Raw genomic sequence first — 24,667 nt, forward strand, 5'->3', positions numbered from 1 at the left:
CGAAGCCCCAACTCCCGCCCCTGCCCCCCACGCCCTCCCGCTCTGAGCCAGGAGCAGCCCCGAGCACGGCCAGGGGAGCCGGCCCTCCTCCCAGCACCCACCGCAGGGTGGCCAGATCCTGAACCTGCGAATCCGCCCACACTTCTCAGCCCCGAGGCCGGGCAGGGAGGAGTCCCGGGCAGCAGGACGAGCTCCAGACCTGGGCAGGAAGGACTGCCTAGTGGTCTGTGCTTCCTGAGCTCCCAGGCCCCTCCAGACGGCCACCTCGCTCCCTGCACGAGCTGCTGGTCTGTGCATCGCCCTAGGTAGGCCCGTGGCGTGGGAACAAGCCAAGTCCTGCGGCAGTTTAGAAGGCAAGAGACTGTAGGGATCGACCCCGTGACCTCCGGGGGCACCCAGAGGACACCCGGGGTCAGTAGCACACCCGGTGCCCAGCGCCTGCCCCAGGTAGGGGGAGGGGGTGTCCTCAGACTTGGCCGTATTGTGCTCTGAGTTCTTTCTCCAGAGATTTGCACTTCCTGGGCCCCACGGCAGCCCTGTGACGGGGTGAGGGAGGGTCTCCCGGAATCCACGTGCCGCTTTGTATGCGGAGAATTCTGAGCATCAGAGAGATCGTGGCTGCCCGTCGGGAGGAAGGGGGGGCAGAAGCTGCAGGGACCCCCCCTTCTCTGCACCCAGTCCCGAGACCTCTGTCGGCTCAGCGCAAAGCGCTCGTCTCCGGCTCAGAGGGCAGAGAGGCGACGGGCCAAGAGCATCCCCAGAGGTGAGTCACCAGCGGGGCCCGGACTGTCCTAGCTGCCCACCCCACCCCACCCCACACCCCCCGCCACCAAGCCAGGCAGACCTGGGCTTCTTCACCCGAAAGAAGCACCCGCCTGGCTTCACTACCCTCCTGAACTGGCCACAAAGCCCCTCGGTGGAGGCAAATGCCAGCGGCTGGTAGCACACGGTGGGAGCCTTCTCGGGGCTCAGCTCACACACAGGCTCAGTACACACACGGGGCTCAGTACACATGGGGCTCACTGCACACGCAAGCTCAGCACACCCACTCGTGCCCCTGGCTCAGCACCTGCTCTGCGGGACGCTGACCCCGCTCAGCGGCTCTCCCTGCCCCCGCCATGTGCCGCTGCCCAAGCCGTGTCCTGGGGTCCCGCGTGCCCGGGATGCGTACCTTGTTGCGAACATGGCCCTCAGCGAGGAGAAGGTGGCGGCGTCTTCCTTCAGGGCCTTCAGCTCGTTCCGGAGTTTCGTCATGGTCTCCGTCACCATGGCCTTCTCGTTCTCGTACTTGTTCTTGAGGTTGGCGAGGGCCACCTCGGCCGTCTGGAGCAGAGACAGCACTTAGCTCCCGTGACACTCACCCTCACCGGGCAGGGGGCTCGCGGGGGACCCTCCACGGCCACTGTGCTTCCCCCGAGTCATTGGAGCAGGGACGGCGTCTCAGCGAGCACCCGCCTGGCTTCACTACCCTCCTGCCCTGGAGTAGAGTGGTCACCTTGGCTGTGAGGGGGGGGCGGCCCTCAGTGTCCAGTTCACCACTGGCCCGTGGGACTACGTGTGATGCGTCACATCCCGCAACGGCCAATAGAGAAACAGCCAGAAACCGGGAGTGTGTGTGGCGGGCAGGCCGGGGCGCAGGGCTGTGGGGGAGCCCATGCCGTCAGCTCTGCCCCGCATGCCCAGCGTGGCCGCCGGCTGCCGTGTGCCCAGAGCTGCCCTGCAGGTCCCGGCACCCCAGGGCCTGAGCTTACCCGGCTCCAGAAGCCCCGGTCTCACCATGACCCTCCCCAGGCCGAGCCGGCTCTGCCTGTGTGGGTCCCGCCTCCCACACGCTGGGGGTAATCGAAGTCAGGGGGCGCGTGGCCCCGGCCTGGCACGTCCACCCAACTAAGGGGGCCTCAGCCCCAAGGCACAGACGGCAGTCAGGGGGCGCTCGACGGCTGCGGGTCTTAAGGAAAGCCGACGGCAGGATGCCTTCCAAGGGGCCAGTGGCTCCCCAGCGGCTGAGGGGGACACGGCACGTCACCGGGTCCCAGTGCGGCTCTGGGGAGCAGGGGGGGTGGGGCTCTGGCTCCCTCTGCAGAGACACTGGCCGGGACTGGACACTGCGCTGCGTGCTGTCCACGGCCACGAGCACTCGGACGGGAAACCTGCTGGTCACCGACACGAGGGCGCAGCTGGGCGCTGGTGTGCAGCAGCCCGGCCGGCCCTGGAGTCATGCCCCTGGCGCCGAGACCCAGGTGTGCACCAGCCGGGCCACCCACCTCGCACCCCCTGTGCTCGCTCTCGCTCTCGGCACCTTCCCTGCAGCCCCCGTGGGTCTCAGCTGCCCGGCGCCGCCCGGCCCACCCGCTCCCCCGTGCCAGCCGGGTGCGGGCGGGGAGTCACCTGCTTGTTGGCCTTCAGCACGGCCCGCAGCGTGGCGATCTGCTCGCGCTTGGTGCTCAGCAGGGCCTTGAGCTTCAGCAGCTCCTCCATCAGGGCCTCCTTGTCCTTGTCGGCCACGGGCGCCAGCTCCCGCGCGGCCGCCCGCTGCCGGGACAGCTGCAGCGAGCGGTCCACGGCCTTCTGCAGGTGCCGGATCTGGTCGCGCACGATGGCGTGCAGGTTGTGAATGTTCATGGGCTCCCGGCGCAGGTCGCTGGAGTCCAGCACGGGCGAGGAGGGCGGGGCGGTGATCACCGGGGAGACGCTGGGCGTCCTGGCGGGCTCCGCGCCCTCCCCGGGGGCCGCCTCGGCGGCGGCGGGGCTCGGCGTGTCCGTGGCGGGGGCGGCGGGGGCGGCAGCGGCGCGCCGGGCCGGGCGGGGGGAGAGCAGCGCCCGGGGGTCGTCGGGGCCCTTGAGGCTGCCGCTGCGGGTGGCCCGGCTCTGGCGGTAGTAGTCAAGCATGACCCGGTTGGGCGTCTCGTTGTTGCACAGGCACACGTGGTGATAGAGCTGCGCCAGCTCCTCGCTGAACGCCACCAGCTCGTCCTGGGCTGCGCTCAGCGTGCCGTGGCTCTCGCTGGCCAGGCCGCTGACCCGCTGCAGCTCCCGCTCGGCCCGCTCGGCCTTGTCCCCGCTGTCCCGGGCCGCCTTCTCCAGGCCGCTCACCTGCTCGGCGTAGCGCTGCACGCGGCCCTCGTAGCGGCTCTTCTCCTCGCTGAAGGCCTCCAGCGCCTGGTTGTACTTCTCCTTCAGCGCCTTGATCTCGGCCTTGAGGCCGATGACCTCGGTCACGGCCACCCGGTACTTGCACTCCAGGACCTCGAGGCCGTGGATGTCCACCTCGTAGTCGTGGGCCTCCCCGTCCGGCTCCTGGCCCTTCTCCCCGTCCGGCTCGGGCCGGGGCTCGCCGCGCAGGCCCCGCATGGCGTTGACGTGTTCCGTGAGCCGGTGCACGCGTGCGTGCTGCTCCGTCAGCGCGCCCTTGGTGTGCTCCAGCTGCGTCTGCGACTCCTGCAGGCTGGCCAGCAGGGTGGCCTTCTCCCGCTCCACCTGCCGGGGGACAGGGCGTGAGTCCGGGCAGCCTGGCACCGCACCCGGGACGACCGGACCTGCGCTGCCTGGGCCCTCAGCCACGTGGCGTCTCCCCGGACGCTCCTCACGATGCACCGTCAAGACCGTTCGAGGGAACCGCGTAACCGCGTGGGGGATCCACGCAAGGGAGGGTCCGGGCCTGGGATGCCCGCATGGCCAAGGCCCCCTGGTTCCCACTGAGCTGGAGTGGGCTCCCTCTGCAGGAACCGCGCGGTGCACATAGGCCCGGCTCGCTCTCCCACACGCGTGCACACACTCACGCCAGCTGAACTCGACTCAGACGCTCCGGCTGTCCCGTAACTCGCCGAAACGGAATTCAGCTTCGAGAGAAGCAGAGGCTGAAGACAGCCTCTCCCCGGGGTTCCGGACCATCCATGCCCCGGGCAGAGAGAGGTGGGCTCTCCTTCCCAGGGCCGAGTCGCTTTATTAAATAATACTAACTACCGTAACTGCTGCCTTCGGATAAGCACTGAACACCCCAAATAGACAGGCAACCAATTTGAAAGTCTGTAGTATAAAAGGCAGAGAACGTAGAGTAAATGTAGATCTAAAAGAATAATTTAAAAACCTGAGTGCCCAAGAACAGATGACTGGTTAAAGAAACTTTGGTATGTTTATGCAATGGAGTACTATGTAGCGGTTAGAAAAGATGAAGTCATGAAATTTACATACAAGTGGTTCTACATGGAAAGTATCATGCTAAGCGAAATGAGTCAGAAAGAGAGGGACAGACATAGAAAGGTTGCATTCACCTGGGGAACATAAAGTAACAAAATAGGAGGCTAACACCCAAGAGTGGCCGAGATTAGTACCAGGAGGTTCACTCCATGGTTTGGAGGCCAGCCTCACATGCTAGGGGAAAGGGCAGCTCAGACAGAGAAGGGAGCACCAAATAAAGGGTGTTGGGAGGATCCTCCCAGGATGGGAGATGCGTGATGAGAGTAGACTGTAGACCAAACATGATGTCACCCATTGCCTCTTTTGCAATCCACAGCACCCAAAAGGAGAGAGAGAAAACAGAGAGGAATGCCCTGCCACAGAGGCAGGGTGGGATGGGGGGAATGGGGGGTGGGAGGGATACTGGGATCTGTGGTGGTGGGAAATGGGCACTGGTGGAGGGGTGGGTACTCGATCATTGTATAACTGAAACCCAAGCACAAAAATTTGTAAGTCTATAACTCTACCTCATGGTGTTTCACTAATATAAATGAAAAAAAAGAATAATTTATAAAGCGTTCCAAATAGAAACTTCAAAAATGAGCCATTCGTCTGAGTAACACACTGGCTTTGTTATTTTACAGGTGGCGTGATTATGTACCGAGAATATCAGGTCTCTGTTTCGTCATTAAAAACAGGCAGAGGGGCTGGAGTGATAGCATAGCGGGGAGGGCGTTTGCCTTGCATGCGGCCGCCCCGGGTTCGATTCCCAGCATCCCATATGGTCCCCCGAGCACCGCAGAGCCAGGAGTAACCCCTGAGCATCACTGGGTGTGACCCAAAAAGAAGATATAAATAAATAAAAATAGGCAGAAAGCACACCGTTACCTGGGAATAAAATAAAGCGTTCTCCCCCTCCACAGAGAGAACCATTTATGCGTTAAGAGATTTTGCAGGTTTATAAATCCAGTGTCTTCCAGTAAGAATAACTACATCAGTCCAGGCTTCAGAGGCAACGGCACTGGCTAGCACCTGCACCGTCCTCTCGACTCTTGTGGGACAGCAACACAGCCACACAGCCAGACACGGACTCCAGCACACTCGGACACGAGGCCTCAGCTGGGCCGCTGACCCGGGGAGCACTGTGCAGCCGTGTGTGTGTGTGTGTGTGTGTGTGTGTGTGTGTGTGTGTGTGTTTGGGATGGGGTGTGAGCACTGGAGGGAGGGACGCTGACCCTGGGGCTGGGGTAGGTGCAACCAGCAATGACTTTGAACGTCACGGTTCTTTAATCCAATAAAAAAAATCATTAAAAACAAGCTTTTAAAACTAAATAAGCAATAAACATCACGAGACCTGTGTAGAGGGTAAAAGTGATGCTGCCTGTCTGTCCATCAAAAAGAAGGGACCGTTCGGATCGCCACACTTCCCTGGTCTGGGCGCACTAGCCCTCAAGCTCTTCTGAACTCCTAGAGCACAATGGTTAAATCGGATCATGAGAACATCGTCAAGATTGGACTCACTGCCCCTGGACATCCCGCACAAACTGTGGGGTGGATGGTCCCGACGGTCCGCCAGGTCGGATGTGCCGGCAGTACAGCTGGTTGAGCCTGTCCACACCCGAACTGGAGCGGACTCCGGGCCATGCGACCGGCAGGTGCTGGGCACTCCAGGTAGGCGAGGGCCGGCCCCTGCACCCTGGGGAGGTGCAGCCAAGACGCCCTCAGCCCAACACCCATGAACTTGGAGCCTCCCCATGCAGGACCCGACACCAGCGACCGTTCCAGAGCCCCCACGGGAGATAGTTCTGCAGAGCTGAGGTCCCCCAGCCCATCCCTGACCCAAGGGAGATACATGCGGGCACCCAAAGGACCCCACATGGCCTATGCTGCCTCCAGCGCACGGGGCACCCGCCCAACAGCACCTGTGGGAGAGACGTCCTGGAGGCAGCACAGGGACCCCTGACCTGCCGTGCAGCTACAGGGCAGGGAGGTGTGTGTGTGGGGGGGAAGTCACTGACTTGCCCCTGCAAGTACAAGGCAGGGAGGAGACGGAGGTCCCTGACCCACCCTGCAGGTACAGATGGACCAGACGGCGGGAGAGAGCTCCTCCGTGCCCTGGAGACAGGACGGGGAACTTGGACCCACCTGCAGGCACGGCCAGGGCAAAGGGGGGGGGGCAGAGGCAGAGAGGCCGGGAGTGCCCGGAGGAGAGACTCTGTGCTACGACCCCGGGCCAGGAGGACAGCCATGAGCAGTGACTCCCTGCTGTCCCCAGATGGCCCGGGAAGCAGGGGCAGCTCTGGGGTCACCCCAACGATTCTTCCCAAGCTGGGCCCGTCTGTGGGCAGCAAATAGAGGACAGGAGCAGAGCCCTGGCCCCCGGCCCCTGGCGTCCACCCCACGGCATGGCAGGGAAGCTGAGATGCCGTCACTTGGTCCTGCTGGACGCGAGCTCACGGTGTGTGCGGGCAGGCATCAGCACGGAGTCCCTCCCAGGAAGCACTTTCTTCCCACCTGGTTCAGGCAATGGAAACAGCACAGACCTGGGTAGCACTGCCCGCACACAGGGCCCTTGCGGCCAGAGGGAGGCCTGACGGGTCCTCGGGCCTGGCCTCTCGCTCACTCTCGGCCTGAGCTAGAACTGACTAACCCTGATGGACACAACCCTGGGAGCTGGACGATGCAGTCTCAGACTCTGGGGAACAGAACCCAGCCACCACGGGGAGCCAGTCAGGAGGCTGGTAGGCCGGGAACCACTGTCAGGGCACCAGACCGAATGGAGAGATCACTGTGAGTCATCAGGATGGAGGGGACACTGTCAGTCACCAGGACAGAGGAGACACTGTCGGGGACCAGGATGGAGGGATCACTGTCAGTCACCAGAATGGAGGGGTCACTGTCAGAGCACCAGGATGGAGGTGACACAGTCAGTCACCAGGATGGAGGGGACACTGTCAGGGCACCAGGATGGAGGGGACACTGTCAGGGCACCAGGATGGAGGTGACACAGTCAGTCACCAGGATGGAGGGATCACTGTCAGGGCACCAGGATGGAGGGGACACTATAAATCCAGTGTCTTCCAGTAAGAATAACTACATCAGTCCAGGCTTCAGAGGTATGGCACTGGAGGTCAGTGTGCCTGGTGAGCTACCCACGGATGGGCACCAGGATGGAGGGGACACTGTCAGGGATCAGGATGGAGGGATCACTGTCAGTCACCAAGATGGAGGGGTCACTGTCAGTCACCAGGATGGAGAGGTCACTATCAGGGTACCAGGATGGAGGGGACACTGTGAGTCACCAGGATGGAGGGACACTGTCAGTCACCAGGATGGAGGGGACAATGTGAGTCACCAGGATGGAGGGGACACTGTCAGGGACCAAGGCACCCGGGCCTCCCGTCCCCCGCGGCCCCGCAGGAGCCCGCCCCGGTACCTGCACCAGCTGCTGCTTCAGCTTCTGGATCTCGGAGATGTTGAGCTCGCTGAGCAGGGACTCGGCCTTCCGCAGCGAGGGCGCCCGGTAGTCGCCGGGCAGCTTCAGGGGCCCGTGCAGGTGCCCGTTGAGCTGCTCGTCGTTGTTGGGCTCCCCGCCCTCCTCGGCCAGCTTGAGCCCGTCCACGGCCAGGCTGAGCGGGTGGTCGCCGAGCGTCACGTGCTGCGCCAGCTCCTTGCGCAGGCAGTTCTTCTGCTCCCGCTCGACGCGCAGCGTCTCCAGCGCCTCCTCCAGCTGCTGCTCCGCGATCTCCTTCAGCCGCAGCGCGTCCTCCAGCTGGCTGTTGAGCAGCGCCGCCTCCTCCTCCGACCGCTTGATCTCGTGCTTCAGGCCCTCGTACTCCACCTGCAGGGGCGGCGGGGCGGTCTGAGGCGGGCGTCCTGCCGCCCCGTGTGTCCACTCCACGCCGGGTCCATCGTGACCTGCGTGGCCCACGTGGTAGGGCGTGCCGACGTGCACATGTTGTGACCACAGCGCGTCTTGCGTTATGGGACGCTGGACTGCACACACGTACCCCCCACGCACACATACTATGCATGTGCCCTGGAAAACACACGTGTATGTGAGGTGGCCAGACGTTATGTGAACGCCCACGTGTGGTATACACATCACACTGACACGGTAATATGCATGTGTGTCTATGTACCTATATTAGCTTGTCCAGTACACGTGTATTATGGCTATATCATGTAGTGTAACAACACACGTGGACCACGTGTGCACACCAGTATGCACGTCATGGTACATACAATGTACACATATCACATTATATGTACTATATAATGTGATGACTCATTATGACTGATTATAGCTGACATACTCCTGGTTTTGCTTTGGAGCCTGGGACGCTCAGGGCTTGCTCCCGGCTCTGCACTCAGGAATCACTCCTGGCGGTGCTCAGGGGCCCCTATGGGATGCTGGGAATCGAACCCGGGTCAGCCACATGCCCTCCCTGCTGCATGATCTCTCCAGCCCCGATAGCTGATATACTTTTTGATGTTCTATAAACAAAATAAGACGACAGACTTGTATACAAAAATATGTTCTATCATAATAAGTATAAACAATATAAATTCAGTTCTCAAGACGGAAAGCTGTCCGTGGCCTCGTGAACTTTCCTTCTGAGGTGCAGGTGATTAAAAGGAGGTCAGTGTGCCTGGTCAGCTACCCACATCTCTGGAGACGCCCGTGAACACCGGACACAGCCCATTCACAACACCTCCAGGCTGTCTCCCGAGAACTTTCTCTTATGTACTGCAGCAGCAAGGAGCCTCTCTGGGGGTGGGGTCGCCAAGCGTGTCTGAGGGCTGGGGAGGAAGTGGAGGAGTCGCTGTGGCTGTGGCCAGCCAGGTGCCTGCCCCCTGCAGAGTGCAGTGCCCAGACCCTGTGGGGTGCCCCAGAGCGGCCAGCCCAGGGGACGCTCCTCCACGCCTTCTCTCCACAGCTGGCCCTGCTCAGGAGGAGGAGACGCTTCCCACACAGGAGCCAGCGTCCCCTTCCCGGAAGAGTCGGAATTCCCTCCTGAGCGAGTGCTCGCCAGGTAAGCGGGTGGGACAGGAGCCACACGGATGGAGCCACGACGCTGACCCACGCGGCTCCGACTCTGGCTTTCACGCTGGCGTTGGTTCAACCTCGGAGGCTCTGAGGGCCTGGGACAGACCCCCCCCAACCCTGCCCCGGCCCCCACTCCTACCCCGCCTGCCCTCCACGTGGCCTCTCTGGCCGGGACAGGCTGGCTCACGTGGCCGAGAGCAGGAGGGGTGAGACCCAGCGTCAGAGCACGCCAGGACCCTGCGCAGAGACCAAGAGAGAGGGAGGGGGAGGGGAGCACAGAACCGGGGGAGGGCAGGGAAGGGACCACCCGAGCTGCTCGCTCACACCGACAGGCCCACACCAAGCCCTGGGCTTTCAGTTATCTTTGTCGTCTTGTTTGGGGGCACAGTCAGCAGTGCTCAATCTGACTCCTGCGGTGTGGGACCATGACCAGGGCCGTGCAGGGACTGAGCCTGGGTCTCCTGCATCCAGAGCATGTGCTCTGTCATTGAGCCACCTCCCCGGCCCCAAGACCCACGTTTAGAAGTTGTCAGGTTGAGAGAGAGAGAGAGAGAGAGAGAGAGAGAGAGAGAGAGAAAGCCCCTGCCATAGAGGCAGGCTTACAGGTGGGGGGTGACGAGAGGGACCCTGGGGACACTGGTGCTGGGAAACGTACACTGGTGGGGGACGGGTGTTGGACACTGTGTGACTGAACCCAACCATGAACAGCTTTGTAAGGATCTATCTCACAGTGATTAAGTAACAAAATATGAAAAGCAAATAAATAAATGAAAGGAAGTTGTCAGATTAGACTGATCAGAGACGCCAAACCAGCTCTGGAAGCAAATGCCGACAGCTGCAGGCTGAGGTCGCCCTCATCCACGAAGCCGGCTTCAACCCGTCTGGGTCTCCTTCGACGCCAGCCTGAGCAGCGATGCCAGGGGCTCACACACACCATTCCAGGGGGAGAAAGTGTGGGACGGGCACCGTGTGTGTGTGGGGTGTGCTGGACGTGTGCTGGGGGTGCGTGTACGGTGTAGAACGTGCAAGGAGTTTGTGCCCTATGCGTGCGTTGTGCCGCGCATGTGCGACTTGGTGTGAGCAGTGTAAGCGTGTGACGTGTGTGGTGTGAGGTGTGCATGTACGGCCTGGTGTGTGTAGTGTGTGTGGTGCGCGGGATATGCACGTAGTGTGATGCTTGTGGTATGTCTGTATGGTGTGGTGTGTGGTGTAGTACACACAAATGACGTGGTATTTAGGGTGTGCACGTATGGTGTGGTGCATGTGCATGTGGTGTGCATGTATGATGTGGTATGTCTGGCGTGCTGTGCATACGTGATGTGGTGTAGTGTGAATTCATGATGTGGTGTGTCGTGTGCGTCTATGCTATCATGTGCGGTGTGCGTGTACAGTGTGGTTGCGTGTGGTGCATGTATGGCGTGGTGTGTGCGGTGCGTGTACGGTCTGGCGCGTGTGGTGCGTGTTCGGCACGGCGCATGTGCTGCGTGTGCATCGCGGTGCGTGTGGCGCGTGTCCGGCGCGGTGCGTGTGCCACACCTGGTTCTGCTTCAGGGTGGACACGAGCTTCTGCAGCGTGATGTTCTCCTCCTCCAGCTCCGTGTAGTCCTGCAGCAGCCGGGCCTCCCGGAACTTGTACTCGCGGATCTCCTCCTTCATGCGGACCCTCTGCAGCTCCACCATCTCGTTGCTCTGGAACGGCAGACACGCGCCATCAGCACGGCGTGGACGGGAAGTCCGAGCACGGCCAGCCCCGGGAGCACCACGCGCCCGAGGGCAGCGGCCGGACCGGGCGGCGCGGAGGCTCAGGACGGCGCAGCCACGGGCAGGCGTGCGGGCGCTGCTGCCGGGGACACTCCCAGCCGCGCTGTGGTCACCGCAAGGGCCCTGGAGCACCGGCTCCACGGCCCACAGCAGAGGCCGCACGCAGAGGTGCCGGGGAGCCTGGGAGCCCAGGACAGACCTGGCAGAAGCAGCAGCGGGAGAGCCCAGGACCACCCCGTCCCCGCCCCGTGAGCCCCCGGGGCTGCCAAGGCCTAGGTTATAGGTGGGTTTTTTTTTTTTCTTTGCTTTTTTCCTCCTTTTTTTTTCTTTTTGGGTCACACCTGGCGATGCTCACAGGTTCCTCCTGGCTCTGCACGCAGGAATTACTCCTGATGGTGCTCAGGGGACCATATGGGATGCCGGGGATGGAGCCGGGGCCAGCCTCATGCAAGGCAAACGCCCTCCCCGCTGTGCTGTCGCTCCAGCCCTGGATGTCTCCGTCACATCACTGTGACTCCCACCGCATCAGCCCCGGAGGCCCTAAGGCTCTTTATACACAGCATGTGCATCATGCAGCAGATAAACCCGGACAGGAAGTCACAAAACATTTCCCAAAAGGCGGCCGACACCCTTGAGAGGGAGACGCAGGCACAGGGCCCAGAGCGGCTGCATGAACAGGATGGGGCGGGGGCCGCAGGCTCTGGGAAGCCCACCCTCTCACTCAGCTGCTGGGGAGGCAGCCCCAGGGCAGGGTCCACCCCACGAGCTTTCCCGAGCACACAGAGCCCGGCCCGGGGCGGTTCCACTCAAACAGCGTCCAGGCGCGACCCGTCCACTCAAGGGCAGCCCTGTGTCTGCTGGGCGTCTCTTCCCGTGACCCGCATGCTGCAGGTGGAGAGGTGGGGGCCAGGTGGGGTCTCAGCTCCCGATGCTCTTCAAGCCGCTTCCCACACCCCCTGCTGCTATTCAGAGGGTCCAGCCTCCCACCCCCAGACCTCGAGTGACCAGGAGCAGCAGGGCCGGGCACACAGCCTGTCCCTCGCCTCGCCTCAGGCCCTGCCCAAGTGTGCTCGGGCAGAGGGTGGCAGGAAGGCAGCTCCCAAGGGCGCGGGGCTGCAGGACGCGGGCGGCCCAGGCTCATGGGCCGGGGCAGAGCCAGGCGCGAGCAGGACGGGGCTGGGGGCGGAGGGCCGGGCTGCGGGAGGCAGAGGCCTGTCCTGGAGGGGGGATGGAGCCACCTGGGCACAGCCTCCTAGGCGGGCACACAGTGCCAACGGGCCTCATGTGCAGGTCTGCAGCACCCGTGGGGACATCGGCTGTGCCTGCAGGAGTGGCCAGGGCATGGCCCTGCTCAGATCAGACTGAAGGGAACTGTGAGAGCAAAGCGGCAGCTTCTACAAAGGGCCTGGGCCCGGCTGCCTGGGCTGCTCGCGGGAGCACACGGCGCTTCACGGTGGAGCCAGGCTGCTCAGGCGGGGTGGCCACGAAGGCGCAGACTCCAGGCACACGAGAGAGGAGGGGTCTGGGAGACAGCCCTTGGGGCTCGTGGGGACCAGGGGCTGGACAGGGCGCAGGCGCCTCTCACGGGAAGAGCCAAACGCAGGGCCGCCGTCCTGGGAACGGAAGCGCGTGCCCTTAAGAGATCAGGGTCCCCCTCACCCCCAGGGGTCACTTCTGCGCAGAAAGCCAGGAATACGCCCGAGGACCACCGCGCATGGCCCAAGACCAAAAAACAGCAACAAAAGGGGGAAAATCATCAATCCAGTTTGATTAAAAGGAAAGTAAAGTAAAGTAAAGGCCCTCCCGTTGATCGTCGATTTGCTCGAGCGGGCCCAGTAACGTCTCCAATTAAAAGGAAACTATGAAGAAAGTTCGGGGCTAGAGCGATAGCACAGCGGGGAGGGCGTTTGCCTTGCACGCGGCCGACCCGGGTTCGATTCCCAGCATCCCATATGGTCCCCTGAGCGCCACCAGGAGTAATTCCTGAGTGCAGAGCCAGGAATGACCCCTGTGCGTCGCCGGGTGTGACCCAAAAAGCAAAAAAAAAAAAAAAAAAATACAATAAAATTAAACCGAGGAGGGCTGGAGCGATAGCACAGCGGGTAGGGCACTTCCCTTGCAGGCGGCCAACCCGGGTTTGATTCCCAGTATCCCATAGGGTCCCCGAGCACCACCAGGGGTAATTCCTGAATGCAGAATCAGGAGTAACCCCTGAGCATCACTGGGTATGACCCAAAAAGAAAAGAAAAAAACCTAAAAATAAACGGAGGAAATAAAAATAAACTAAGAAAACTCATTGCAAACAATAGCAAAAAAAATCAGTAATTTCTTATGGTTTCCCAAAACAGTGTCTGTGTGCAAAGAACTCGGAGGGTCTGACCAGCTGCGCCTGCTCTCTCTGCATGACTCCAGGGTTCAGGCCGCACTCCCCAGGGGGTGGGCAGGTCTCCCAGGGCAGGTCCCCCACGCCCCCACTTGCCGAGGCCCCATTGAAGGACAGGGGCTGGGGCTCGAGCGGGCCAGCCCGCGGCTCTCCCCCACGGACCGACAGCCCAGTCCCGCGTGCAGTTAGAGCAGCGTCATCACCGGGCTGCCAACCTCGAGGCCACCAGGCAGGGGCTGGACACGGCCACGGTCCGGGTCTTCCTGAGGGCTCCCCTGTCCTCCCAGCGAATGTCCTGGCAGGACAAATGGACGGTGTATCCTCCACGTGGGAGGCCACGTCCAGGAAGGCGCCTGGGTCCGGGTGAGCCCGGGTGCCGCCCTCCAGGCCCCCAATGCAATGCTCAGCCTGCCAGGCTGGCCAGCGGGACCGTCTTGGGCCTGGGAGGGGCCTCCCGAACAGAAAGAAACGCTCACACCAGCAGAACCAGCCGCTGATGTGGGGCGAGCCGGCCCCAGCCTGGGGAGAGACACCCAGACTCATGAGATACAGACTCTGCCTTCTGAGAGGGGTTCAGCTGGCGGGACCCCCTCAGAGGGCTTCTAGATCCAAGTCTCTCCGACTACTGCCCCTACTGCCGAGTGAGTGTGTGTGGGAGCTGAGGGGGGAGGGGAAGCAGGGGGCGGGGGAGGGGAGCTGGTGCGGGAGGTGATGATGGCTCTCGGGACGCTGGTGCTCCCAGCGCTGTCTCAGACGCTCGTCCTGCCCTCCCGAGCGTGAGCGGCTGTGACCTTCCTGGAACGGGGTCGCCTCCAGGGCCCTTGACGGGCAGATGAGGCTCTAAGCTCCCCGGGGAGAGTCGGATGCCGCACAGGCTCTCAGTCCGGCTGCTCTCTGGAAACCGGACGCCCCACGACACAGAGGCGAGCGGGAACGGGCGGGAGGCCGGGAAGTGCTGAGTGTGCACCCGCGGGCCGCAGGCTGTCAGAGGCTGAAACCGAAAACCAACGGCGGCAAACGGGTCGCAGCGCCCGCCCGGGCACACCTGAGTCCGCCTTCCCCTGCCTCGGGGAGACCCTCGGTCTGGGGGCTGACGCCCGCTAGCCACCCCCGTTGGCAGCAGGGCCGGCCCTCCCAGCGGGACGGCCACTCCAACCCACTGCCCTGCGGATGGCCCTAGACCCGCCAGCCGTCCTGGTCACCTCTGCCTCAGACAGCTTCCGGGATGGCCCCTGTTGAGGCCATCCTAGACGGTCCCGTGGGGCTGCTCCCTCCTCCCCGGAGACCCCTTGCAGCTGACCAGGCTGACCTGGCACAGCCTCTCTCTTCTCTGGCAGTGCCCAGAGGCCCTGCTCTGCCTGCCCACCACACACGCCTGTCTGGGGTCTTGGGACCCGGGCACCGATGGCTCCGAAATGCCCTCATAAGACCCCAGCTCCAGGCCCTGCTCCCAGACCCACACACCCCGCACACACCTCAGGGCTCCCCTCACCTACCCCCCCCCCCACACACACACACACAAACACTCACCTCAGCACGCACTCTCTCTCTCTCTCTCACGGTTGCCTCAGGGCTTCACACACAAACACACACACTTGCCTCGGAACTACACACACACACACACACACTCTCTCTCTCTCTCTCTCTCTCTCTCTCTCTCTCTCTCTCTCTCTCTCTCTATCGCCTCGCCCCCGGGTGTGTGCTCTCACTCTCGGGGCACTCGCGACAGCCCAGCACGGGCAGGCAGGAGACTGGGCTGGTCAAGGCAGCGCCGTAACCGCAGACACTGAAGACATCAAGACAAAGTCCCAGAATCCAACCAGGACGCGCCGAGCCCACCGGGGAGCACAGGGCCCAGCCCGGCCTGGCCCCGTTCGGGGCGTTCGTGCCTCCCTGCACCCGTCTCCCTTTCCGCCACGGGGGGCCCCATGGCCTAGCGATCCGCACCCCGGCTCATCACCCTGTGTGGGCTGGGCGAAGGCACAGACACACAGACCAGCAGGACAGAGAAACAGGCTGCGGAGCACCAGAGGAGGAGCCCCATCGCCAGGAGCAGAGAGCAGCAGCCGGCCTGCCTGCCGACCACACCCACCGACACACATCGGGGGCACATCCAGAACAGCTCCCAAACCCGCCGTCTCTCAGAGGCAAGACAGGACTCGAGAAGGTGCTGAGAGTAGACCATGGGCCCAGGCCCATCCCCAGCACCCGCATGGCCCCGAGGCCTGAGTGCAGAGGCAGGGTGAGCCCTGAGCACCCGCAAGTGTGGCCCACCCACCCACTCACCCACCAACCAATGGCGTAAGCCTTGGATCACCAACCGCTCTGTTCTCTGGGCTGGGCTGTGGACAGGAAAGGCAGAGCCTGGGGGGCCGGGCTGGGGGTCCTGGGGGAGGGCAGCACCCCGGGCCCCTTCCCGCCTGCAGGGGTAGGGGAGCCACCTTGTCCCTCACTGCGCCACGGCAGGGACCCTGCACCCCCTCTCAGTGTCTCCCCCAAGCCCACTGTGCGTCAGGACCCCACCCCACTGTGCCCAGGGGCCCCTGGGGGCTGGAGGCTGGCAGTAGGTGGGCCCCAACCCGGCAAGGGGCAGGAGCTCGGGAGCTCACCATGCAGGGCTGCACCCTCTGCGCTGCTCCTCAGGGCCTGGCCTGCAGCCTTGAGTCACCTGCAGCCCCTCCAGCTGATCCAGGACCCCCGGCCCAGCCCAGCCCGGGTCTCCTTCCCCAGAGACAGGCGCCCTGAGCTAGAAGCCCCCGCCACCCCCCGGGGGGCTCTGCCCCAGTCCTTTGGCACCAGCCAGGCGGGGGACGCGGCCACGGGGAGGAGGCCCTTCCTGCGTCCAGGCGGCCCCACGTGCACCCAGCGCCTCTGTGGGTCCCGGGAACCGCAGCTCCCAACCCTCAGGGCGGGAGCGCCAGAGGCGGGGGTGGGCTGGGGAAGGGACACACACACACACACACACACACAAACGTGCACGCGCAGCCTCCTACCTCCCTCAGGTCCTGCGCCAGGGCCGCCAGCCGCTCACTCTCGGCCTGCGCGTTGCTGACGGCGGCGCGGCTCTGCTTCAGCTCTGCCTGCATGTCCAGGATCTTGCCGAGGTAGTAGGCCTCCTTGGACGCCGACTCCTGCAGCAGCGTCTCCTCCCGCGTCTCGCCATCCTCGGCAACTTTGCGGTGGACCGAGAAGGACTGGCCGAAGGCCTGCGGGTGCGGAAAGGGACCGACGTGAGTCTGCAGGCCCCAGGGGCTCCGCGCAAAGCACGCGCCACCACGCAGGGCACAGGGGGGCCGCAGACGCCTTCCGGAAAGGGGCTGAGGAGGGGGACACACCCGAAAGGCACCCACAGGGCAGCGAGGGGCCACGGGCAGTCGCGCCGTCATTCTCTTTCCAGAGCAACCTGCAGAACTTCCTTCATTTTTGTGCCACACGGTGGTCAGGGGCTGCTCCTGGCTCTGTGCTCGGGGATCACTCCTGGAGGATCTTAAGGGTGTAAGGTCCCTTGGGACCCCGAGGAAAATTCCAGAGCTAAACTCTGCTAAGTAGTAACTCTTCCTTTCCTGCCCCCTCTAGTAGAGCCTTAGTGAGAAACCCTTTGTTGACTCTTCCTAACTGGGATGTAAACTCTGTCTCCATTTGTTGACCCTTCCTTATCTGTACCTCTGTTAGTAACTTTTCCCTCATCCCCACCCCAACGCAGGTACCATGAGCTGTAAATTAAAGGGAATCAGGTAAACATAGAAGATCACCAAATCTCTGAGTCAGGAGATACCCACTAGCCACAGTGCCGATGTACGTAAATGCTGACCTTTGGATCTATAGGCTAAGGAGTGAGGTACTTTTAAATGGATTGGTTAAGAACGTATATGTTCTTACAAATCTGTTGGCTATGAAATGCGCGGGCTCTGCTGTACCAGCCAGCGAAGGCCCATAGAAGATCCCCTCTGCAGAAGTTCGGGGTCTGGCCCGACGGCTTGACCCTGGCCAGCCAGCTCAGTCAACTACCTGCTTGCTGACTGCATTCCCGCGCGGTCCTTGCTTGCGGTCGCAGGTCCAGAGTCGTGCCCTAACAATGGGGCTCCAGGAATCGAACCCAGTGGCTGTGTGCTAGGCCAGTGTCCTCCCTGTTGCACTGTCATTCTGGCCCTGCAGAACTAGTTTTCACGAATGAAAACAACCCTTGGTTAGAGTGCTGGCACTGAGGCAGTCAGGGTGCCACAGCACAGCAGAAGGAGAATCACTCAGTCACATTCCTGTGCTTGAAGTCAGAGGAGAACAGGGCGGTCACCGCACAGCCAGAGAGAGAGATCAGGGTGGTCACTGCACAGTCAGAGAACAGGGCGGCCACTGCATAGAGCCTGAGAGAATGGATTGGCCACTGCACAGTCAGAGAGAACAGGGCGGCCACTGCACAAGGGGCCGCATGTCTGTCCATTTCCCTCTGAAGTGACCAGAAATGCTATGTGTGTTTTAGCACCACAGAGGAGTGACCCGTGGTGAGCAGCAGAGAAGGTTGGTGCACCGCAAGCAAACAGAGGGACCCCCATGAGCTCACAGTCAGGAGGGACCCCCGTGAGCATAGTCAGGGAGCTCCGGTGTTGGATATTAGCCCTCAGTGTTTTGGTCTTCACGGGTGAATTGCTCCTTTTCCTCCTCCCAGAGAAGCTTGTGGTACCCTTGCTAACATCCCTAATTTGGTTAGTCTATCCTCAACCTTTCCTTTGTGTTGGATATTAATCCTAAGTGCTTTAGGCTTATCACTGAATTGCCCCCTTCCCTCCTCCCAGAGAAGCTTGCTGTGCCCTTGCTAACACCCCTAATTTAGTTAAAGTAACTTCAACCTTCCCTTAGCAGTTTACCTCTCATTGTAACAGTTCCCCAAGTCAGTCTTGATTACTTATAAGCCAAAACTTTGTATCTGTCCTGCTTTGTAGCTGAAGTGCTGTGTATCCGTACCTGCTTTTCTGTCTCCCCTAGACCCTTTTATAGTTTGCTATAGGGCAAAGTTCTTTGGTTAAACACAGAAAGACCGTTAATGCCGTGATCCTAATATTTGGGAGTTGACTGACTGAAATATATCTACTCCTGGGCATAATTACTTGGTCATAATTACTTGGCTCAGGCTTCAGCTGCTGCAGTTCCTAACACCCCAAAAGGGAGCTCCCGCCGTGGGACTGGGATGGACCTGGGCGAGTGGCAAAGCTCCCCCCGCATCGAAACGGGACAGTCTAGAAAGCATAAATGCAGGGTCTCGATGCCAGCTGTTAGACTTAAGAGACAGGACCCCCGTGGGAAGGACAAGCCGAACTGGCCCGAGGACTTGGTCTGGGGTTTACGGTAAAAGCCTTGCTTGCTCTCACAGCCCAGAGAGCTAAGTGTTGGGATCCTTGTCTCTTACTGGGTTCCTCCTAAGAACTGCAAGTACTGATAACATATACAACTAGAGGCAAAGATAAAAGCAATGTAGGGGTCCCTGGGAGACAGAGTGTCTCCCTGCTTTAATCTCCCCAAAAGAGAATTTCCTGTTTCATCTATGTAAATGATCTATGCAAACTTTCAGATGTCTTACCTATGATCAATCACACCTATGTCCTTACCTCCACCCCCTTATAGCTGTGCTATAAGTATGCTAGCAGCTCTCCGTTAAACGGGCCATTTCCACCATGAGGCTGTGGTTGGAAACAGCCAACACAGCTACTCAGTGAGTTCACACCCCGGGAGCACCACTTCTGCGTTTGTCCAGCCCCGATCACCACAGCACCATCAGGAAGGAAGGAAAGGGAAGGACCTTACAAGTGGCAGCCTTGGGCCGGGGACACAGTGCAGTGAGGAGGGCACTTGCCTTGCACTCAGCCCACCTGGGTTTGAGCCCCCGCCCACCAGGGGGATCCCGGAGCACAGAGTGAAAAGTCCTGAGCACAGCTGGCACAGCTGGCTCTGCCCACGGGGAGGACTCCCGGCAGGGCCTGGGATCAGCCCGGCTCAGCCAAGTGTGAGTTCCTCGCCTCACCGACCATACACAGAGTCTCGGGACTGTTGGGGGTATTTGTTTATCCTCCCTGGGACCACCAGCGCTCGAGGATCGACACAGAACAGGAATATGAAGCCCCTCTGCTCCCGGGGGACCCACATGGTCCCAGCTCACGGACGCGGCAGGCAGAACCGTCACCCACAGAGGCTTCGACTGCTAAGGGTGCGGGGGTGGGGGCCCCCCACTGGGCCGTGCCCCGGGACTGCTGCCCGTGTGGTAGCGCCCTTCAGCTGGTGCGCAGACGCTGCCTCTGCCCTCAGTCTGGGAAGAGCCCTCCAGTCCTCGTGGGGAGAGAGCACTGGGCTGCCTTGGGTCTGTGACACTGACAGCCATCAGCAATTCTTCCCTCTGAATCTGGGCGAACACGACTCTTCTTCAGGAGAAGGAGGAGGAGGAAGACAAGGAGGAGGAGGAGGAGGAGGAGGAGGAGGAGGAGGAGGAGAAGGAGGAGGAGGAGGGGGAGGAGGAGGAGGGGGAGGAGGAGGAGTGCCGTCATTGCAGGACAAATGCACTTTCTTCGCCTCCCCCCCCCCCCCCCCCCCCGCCAATTCTCAGAGCTGACCGTGACCAGCTGGGCAGCCCTTCTGAGACTTTGTTTTTGTTTTGTTTTGTATTTTGCTTTTTGGGTCACACCCGGGGATGCACCGGGGTTACTCCTGGCTCTGCACTCAAGAATTATTCCTGGCGGTGCTCAGGGGACCATATGGGATGCTGGGATTCGAACCCACATTGGCCGCATGCAAGGCAAACGCTCCCCCCACTGTGCTATGGCTCCAGCCCCCCTTCTGAGACTTTGAACGGATTTGTGACCCAAAACTAGAGTGAGCGGGCCGTGTCGTCTGCATGGCATTCCCCACACCCCATCTTGTGTCACTACAGAGAGATCAACTGTGCTTTTTGGGGTGGGGGTGAAGGGCTGGTTTGGTTTGCAGCTTGGGGTCCACACCTGGCCGAGCTGCAGAGACCCAGTAAACAAGGGCCCACCAGAGCCTGCTGGCGACCCCGCCCGAGACTGCTGGCAGTGAGACTGCCCGAGATCTGGAAAAACAGAAGAAAAGACACAGATTTGTGTTCCTTGTCACAGCCCGGCTAGTGACGGTCCCCAAATTTCAGGATGAATTGTAGTAACACTTTAGCTTGCCTCAGGCCCACACTCTCCATGTCCTCAGAGTGATTTCTGAGACTTCGAGGAAAGGAACTGTCCACGGCAGATGGGGGCTGGGAAGGGGCCGTCTCTGTGGAGAGGCCGCGCCAGCCCCCAGCCAGACACTCACACATCAGGAGAGGAGCAGTCACACAAGACACAACCGTCAAGGTCTCATACAGGAGCCGCAGGCCAGGCGTGGCCCCCCAACACAAACAACACACTCAGAAAGAGCCAGAAGGAACCGACTGTGTGACAGGAAAGTGGATGGCTCCCGGCCAGGGCAGGCTCTGTCCACTCATCCTCCTGGCCAGGGAAGGCTCTATCCACTCCTTCTGCCCCACTCTGACCCTCCCCACTGCACCTCCACCCTGTAGGGCGGCTGTTCTGCTCCTGCAGAGCCCGAAAGAAAATGGCAATAACAATGGATGATAACACGGAAATAACAACAATAATACTGGAATCGTAGAAACAAATCCCAACTCCATGGGGCCAGAGAGACAGTCCAGGGGGCAGGGCACCTGCCCTGGATGCCACCAACAAGGGCCCTGTTCCTGACAGCACACGGGGTCCCCCAAACCCGGCTAGGACTGGTCCCTGAATGCAGAGCCAGGAGTGGACCCAAGTACAGCCACGTGTGGCCCCCAAACAGAACAAAAACCCATAATAACGAACTGCGACTACAAAGCGGTCGGCCCGAGCTGCTCCTCCCCAGGGAACACAGGGTCCCGGCTCGTCTGAAAGGCCCCGGTGCCCAGGGGACGCTGCCCACGGGTCCACGGTGGGCAGGGAATGTGTGCGCCCCCAGATGCTCTCAGGCCCGTATCCCAAAGGACCTTCCGGCTGAGACCAGTGTGGCCGGGCAGGGGGCTCTGGTGGGACAGGCTGGCCAGAACGGGGCTGTTCCACACGTCTCTTCCCTACTTCCTGCAGAGCAGAGTGGACAGGGGACACTCTGTCTATCCCCCGCTCATCTGTCCAGCAGCAGCTTCCGGGAAGAGGCCGGAGGTGGGGTCCACACGTGTGCACAGGAGGGACGCGGCCACCCCCAGCTGTCCTGCAGGCAAGACTGCGCAGAGGATGTGGGGACACATGTGTGGGGTCCACCTGGAGGGGTGAGTGACCTGAGGCCAGGTCTGATACGATCACTTGGGAACTCGTGCATGTCCACCAGCCTGGATGGACACAGTCACCAGTCCAGATAGATGTATATCACCTCAGGGAGGGACACACATCAGCAGCTTAAATGGAGGTACATCATCAGCACCCAGAGTGGACATATCAGCGGCCAGAGTAGACACCCTCAGCGGCCTGAGCGGACACACGTCAGCAGCCTGAGTGGACACCTCAGTGACCAGAGTGGACACGTCAGCGGCCTGGATGACCCATGGGTCCTGGACAAGAACACCCCCTTCTCACTGGTCCCTGAGAACTGTAAGCTACTGGCGATGCGAGTGTACAGCACCGGCTAAGGGGTGACAAGGGAGGCACGTCCACACACTGGCACTCCCTCAGCAAGGACAGCACAGGTGAGGCAGGACAGGAGCAACGAGACTCCAAGAACGGGTTCACGATAGATGCCAACAGAACCGACTCCCAGGCCCAGGCTGGTCCTGAGATGCTGCTAGAGGTGGAAGCAGAAGGGGTAGGGGGCCAGGGGACTTGGGGCAATGGAAACATTCTGTACTGTGACCGGACACACACACACACACACACACGCGCGCGTGCGCGCACGCACGCGCACACACACATACACACACGCATGCACGCACACGTACGCACGCACACACACATGCACACACACGCACACACGCATAACGCACACGCACACATGCACACGCACACACATGCACACGCACACGCGTGTGCGCCTGCCAACCACCATCCATGCGTCCCGGTGAGCTGCCCGTGGACTGCAGCCCACCCCACGGGAGAGGCCGGCGCAGCGTGCAGGAAGGAGACCTGACGCTAGAAGCACAGTGGCCGGGCCACTCCAGAGAGATGCCGGCACTTCCTCCCACGTCAGCCAACAAACAAGCAGTCACCCCCTCGTGCCCTGAGGAAGGGAGACCCAGGCCCTCACCAGAACTGCGGTGACATTGGGAGTGGCTTCACCCATAAAGCCAAGGGCTCTGGAGGATCCAAACTGGGGGGGCAGACTCAGTGGTCTGGGGAGGGGCAGGTGGCAGGGCCAGTCACCAGGCCACGTCAGGCTGACCCCGTGGAAGCCCAGCGCCCAGGAGAGGCCAACCCAGTGGGCCAAAGGAGCTCTGCCTTTGCCGGGAGGGGACAGGGAGTGACCAGCGGCCAGGAAGGAGCCTCTGGGAGAAAGACAATGTTCTCCCTTGGCTCAGAGAGACCCAGACTCGGGCCTCTGGTGACAGGTGCAGACGCCACGTCCGGGTGAAGTTACTGAGAACAGTGACGAGCGGGGACTTACAATGGCGGATTTTTAGGATATGACATAGCAAACAGAGTCCAGTAAGTCTGTTTCAAAGGAGAAAAGGAAAACAACTGGGGTGTTTCCCAACTTATTGGAGCAGAAATTCATGGATTTTTGGAGTTTGCCAGTGTTAGGAACAAAATTTAAAAAGGAAAAGGACAGTGGATTATTGAATCTGCCCCCAACTTCTTTTTAAAGTAGAACAGTTTGTTGTTTTTGTTGTTTTTCCTGGAAATATCAGAGGAGAGAAAATCCTATAAAGTGAAGGGAGAGAAGCCAGACACCCAGAGCGGGACGTGGGGGAATTCAGAGTGGAGCTGCCCTGAACTCTTTTTAGAATAGGACGCCGTGGGCGGGTGAGGCGGTGCAGCACGCGGCCAACCCCAGCTGGCCCCCCAGCACTGCCTATGATGCCCCCAGTAGCCCCTGGGCACTGCTGGGCGTGGCCCTGAACCCTAAGAAAATAAAACAGTATAATTCATTCACACAGTCAGCTACTCGTGCTCCTGCACCTAGGGGTGTAACTGCTCATTTGTGCGTGACTTTTTTTCTTTTTTTGGCTTTTTGGGTCACACCTGGCGATGCTCAGGGGTTACTGCTGGCTCTTCACTCAGGAGTTACTCCTGGTGGTGCTCGGGGGACCACATGAGATGCTGGGAATCGAACCCAGATTAGCTGCGTGCAAGGCAAACGCCCCACCCGCTGTGGGTGACTTTTGAGAAAGTGCCGGCATTTTTCTGAAGTGACGCCCTGCCTGATACAATGACGGGGAGGAAAGAGTGAACAAGACAAGCCTGATCCACCTTCCACATAAAGGCAGAAGAAGAAACGGCCCGAAGGCAGCTGAGTGGCAGAGCCTGGCCCCGAGTTCCACCGAGGGGTGGGCCTGAAAGCTCCCAAGCCCCCCTGGGCCTGAACGACACAGGTGTCCCCGGGGCCCAGCTAGGAGTGCGGCTCCTTCCAGAAAAAGAGACGTAGCAACGGGGGCTGGAGACCAGCACAGAGGCAGGCACTTGCCTTGCACGTGGCTGGCGTAGGTTCAAGCCCCAGGACTCCATCTGGTCCCTGGAGCCCCACAGGAGTGGTCTCAAAACCAAAAAGAAAAGCGAAAAAAAAAAAAAGAAAGAATGGTCAATTTATGCTTGCGGATGCTGGGGACGTGCCCCAAGCAGGAGTGCCGGTCTGGCCGCGTGGGGCCCTGGGCAGTGTCCAGGCCACCTAGTCCCCGGGGGCCGACAGGCAGCAGTAACCAACACTAAAATTTGAATAAAAGGAAGTTCTTTAGATAATAAATATGTGCTCAGAAACAATGACCTTCTAGAACAGCAATGGTTCTTCATCCTAGTAACACGCAGGTCCAAGTGGGACATCCTAAAGCCCCCTATCTAGGGGCCAGGACGTGGGCAGTGAGGGGCTCTTGTCTGCGTGCTCAAGGCCTAGGTTCAATCCCTGGCACTAAAAAAAAATTTTTTTTAATATTCTATTTACAAAAAAATTTTAAAAATACTTAGGAAAGGTACAAATCCTACATGAAGAAAACTTTGTAAGTCACTGAGAATCATAGAGTCCAGGCTTGTGAATGAGACTATTTGTAATTTCAATCAGAATTCCACTAAGGTTTTCAGAGGCTTTTTCACGATATTTACAATTACTATTTACAATGACATCTGTTACTG

The 24,667-nt window shown here is 60.6% G+C and overlaps 2 protein-coding genes across 5 annotated transcripts in view; one reads left to right on the forward strand and one right to left on the reverse strand.

The window, feature by feature from the left end:
• The window catches only part of PKP2 (plakophilin 2), a 219,915-nt gene that overhangs the window by 156,902 nt on the left and 38,346 nt on the right, over nt 1-24,667 (forward strand). The gene's annotated exons all lie outside the window — the stretch shown is intronic.
• The window catches only part of BICD1 (BICD cargo adaptor 1), a 55,805-nt gene that overhangs the window by 8,654 nt on the left and 22,484 nt on the right, over nt 1-24,667 (reverse strand). For all 4 annotated transcript variants that reach the window (XM_056107779.1, XM_056107778.1, XM_056107781.1 and 1 more), the window contains exons 2-6: nt 16,364-16,576; nt 10,763-10,915; nt 7,613-8,017; nt 2,389-3,477; nt 1,172-1,323 (exon numbers count right to left, since the gene is read on the reverse strand). In XM_056107779.1, the coding sequence (XP_055963754.1) occupies nt 1,172-1,323; nt 2,389-3,477; nt 7,613-8,017; nt 10,763-10,915; nt 16,364-16,576 (2,012 nt within the window). The remainder of the gene's footprint in view (nt 1-1,171; nt 1,324-2,388; nt 3,478-7,612; nt 8,018-10,762; nt 10,916-16,363; nt 16,577-24,667) is intronic.

Source organism: Sorex fumeus, unplaced genomic scaffold, assembly GCF_029834395.1.
Source record: "Sorex fumeus unplaced genomic scaffold, SorFum_2.1 ptg000177l, whole genome shotgun sequence".
Classification (NCBI taxonomy): domain Eukaryota; kingdom Metazoa; phylum Chordata; class Mammalia; order Eulipotyphla; family Soricidae; genus Sorex; species Sorex fumeus.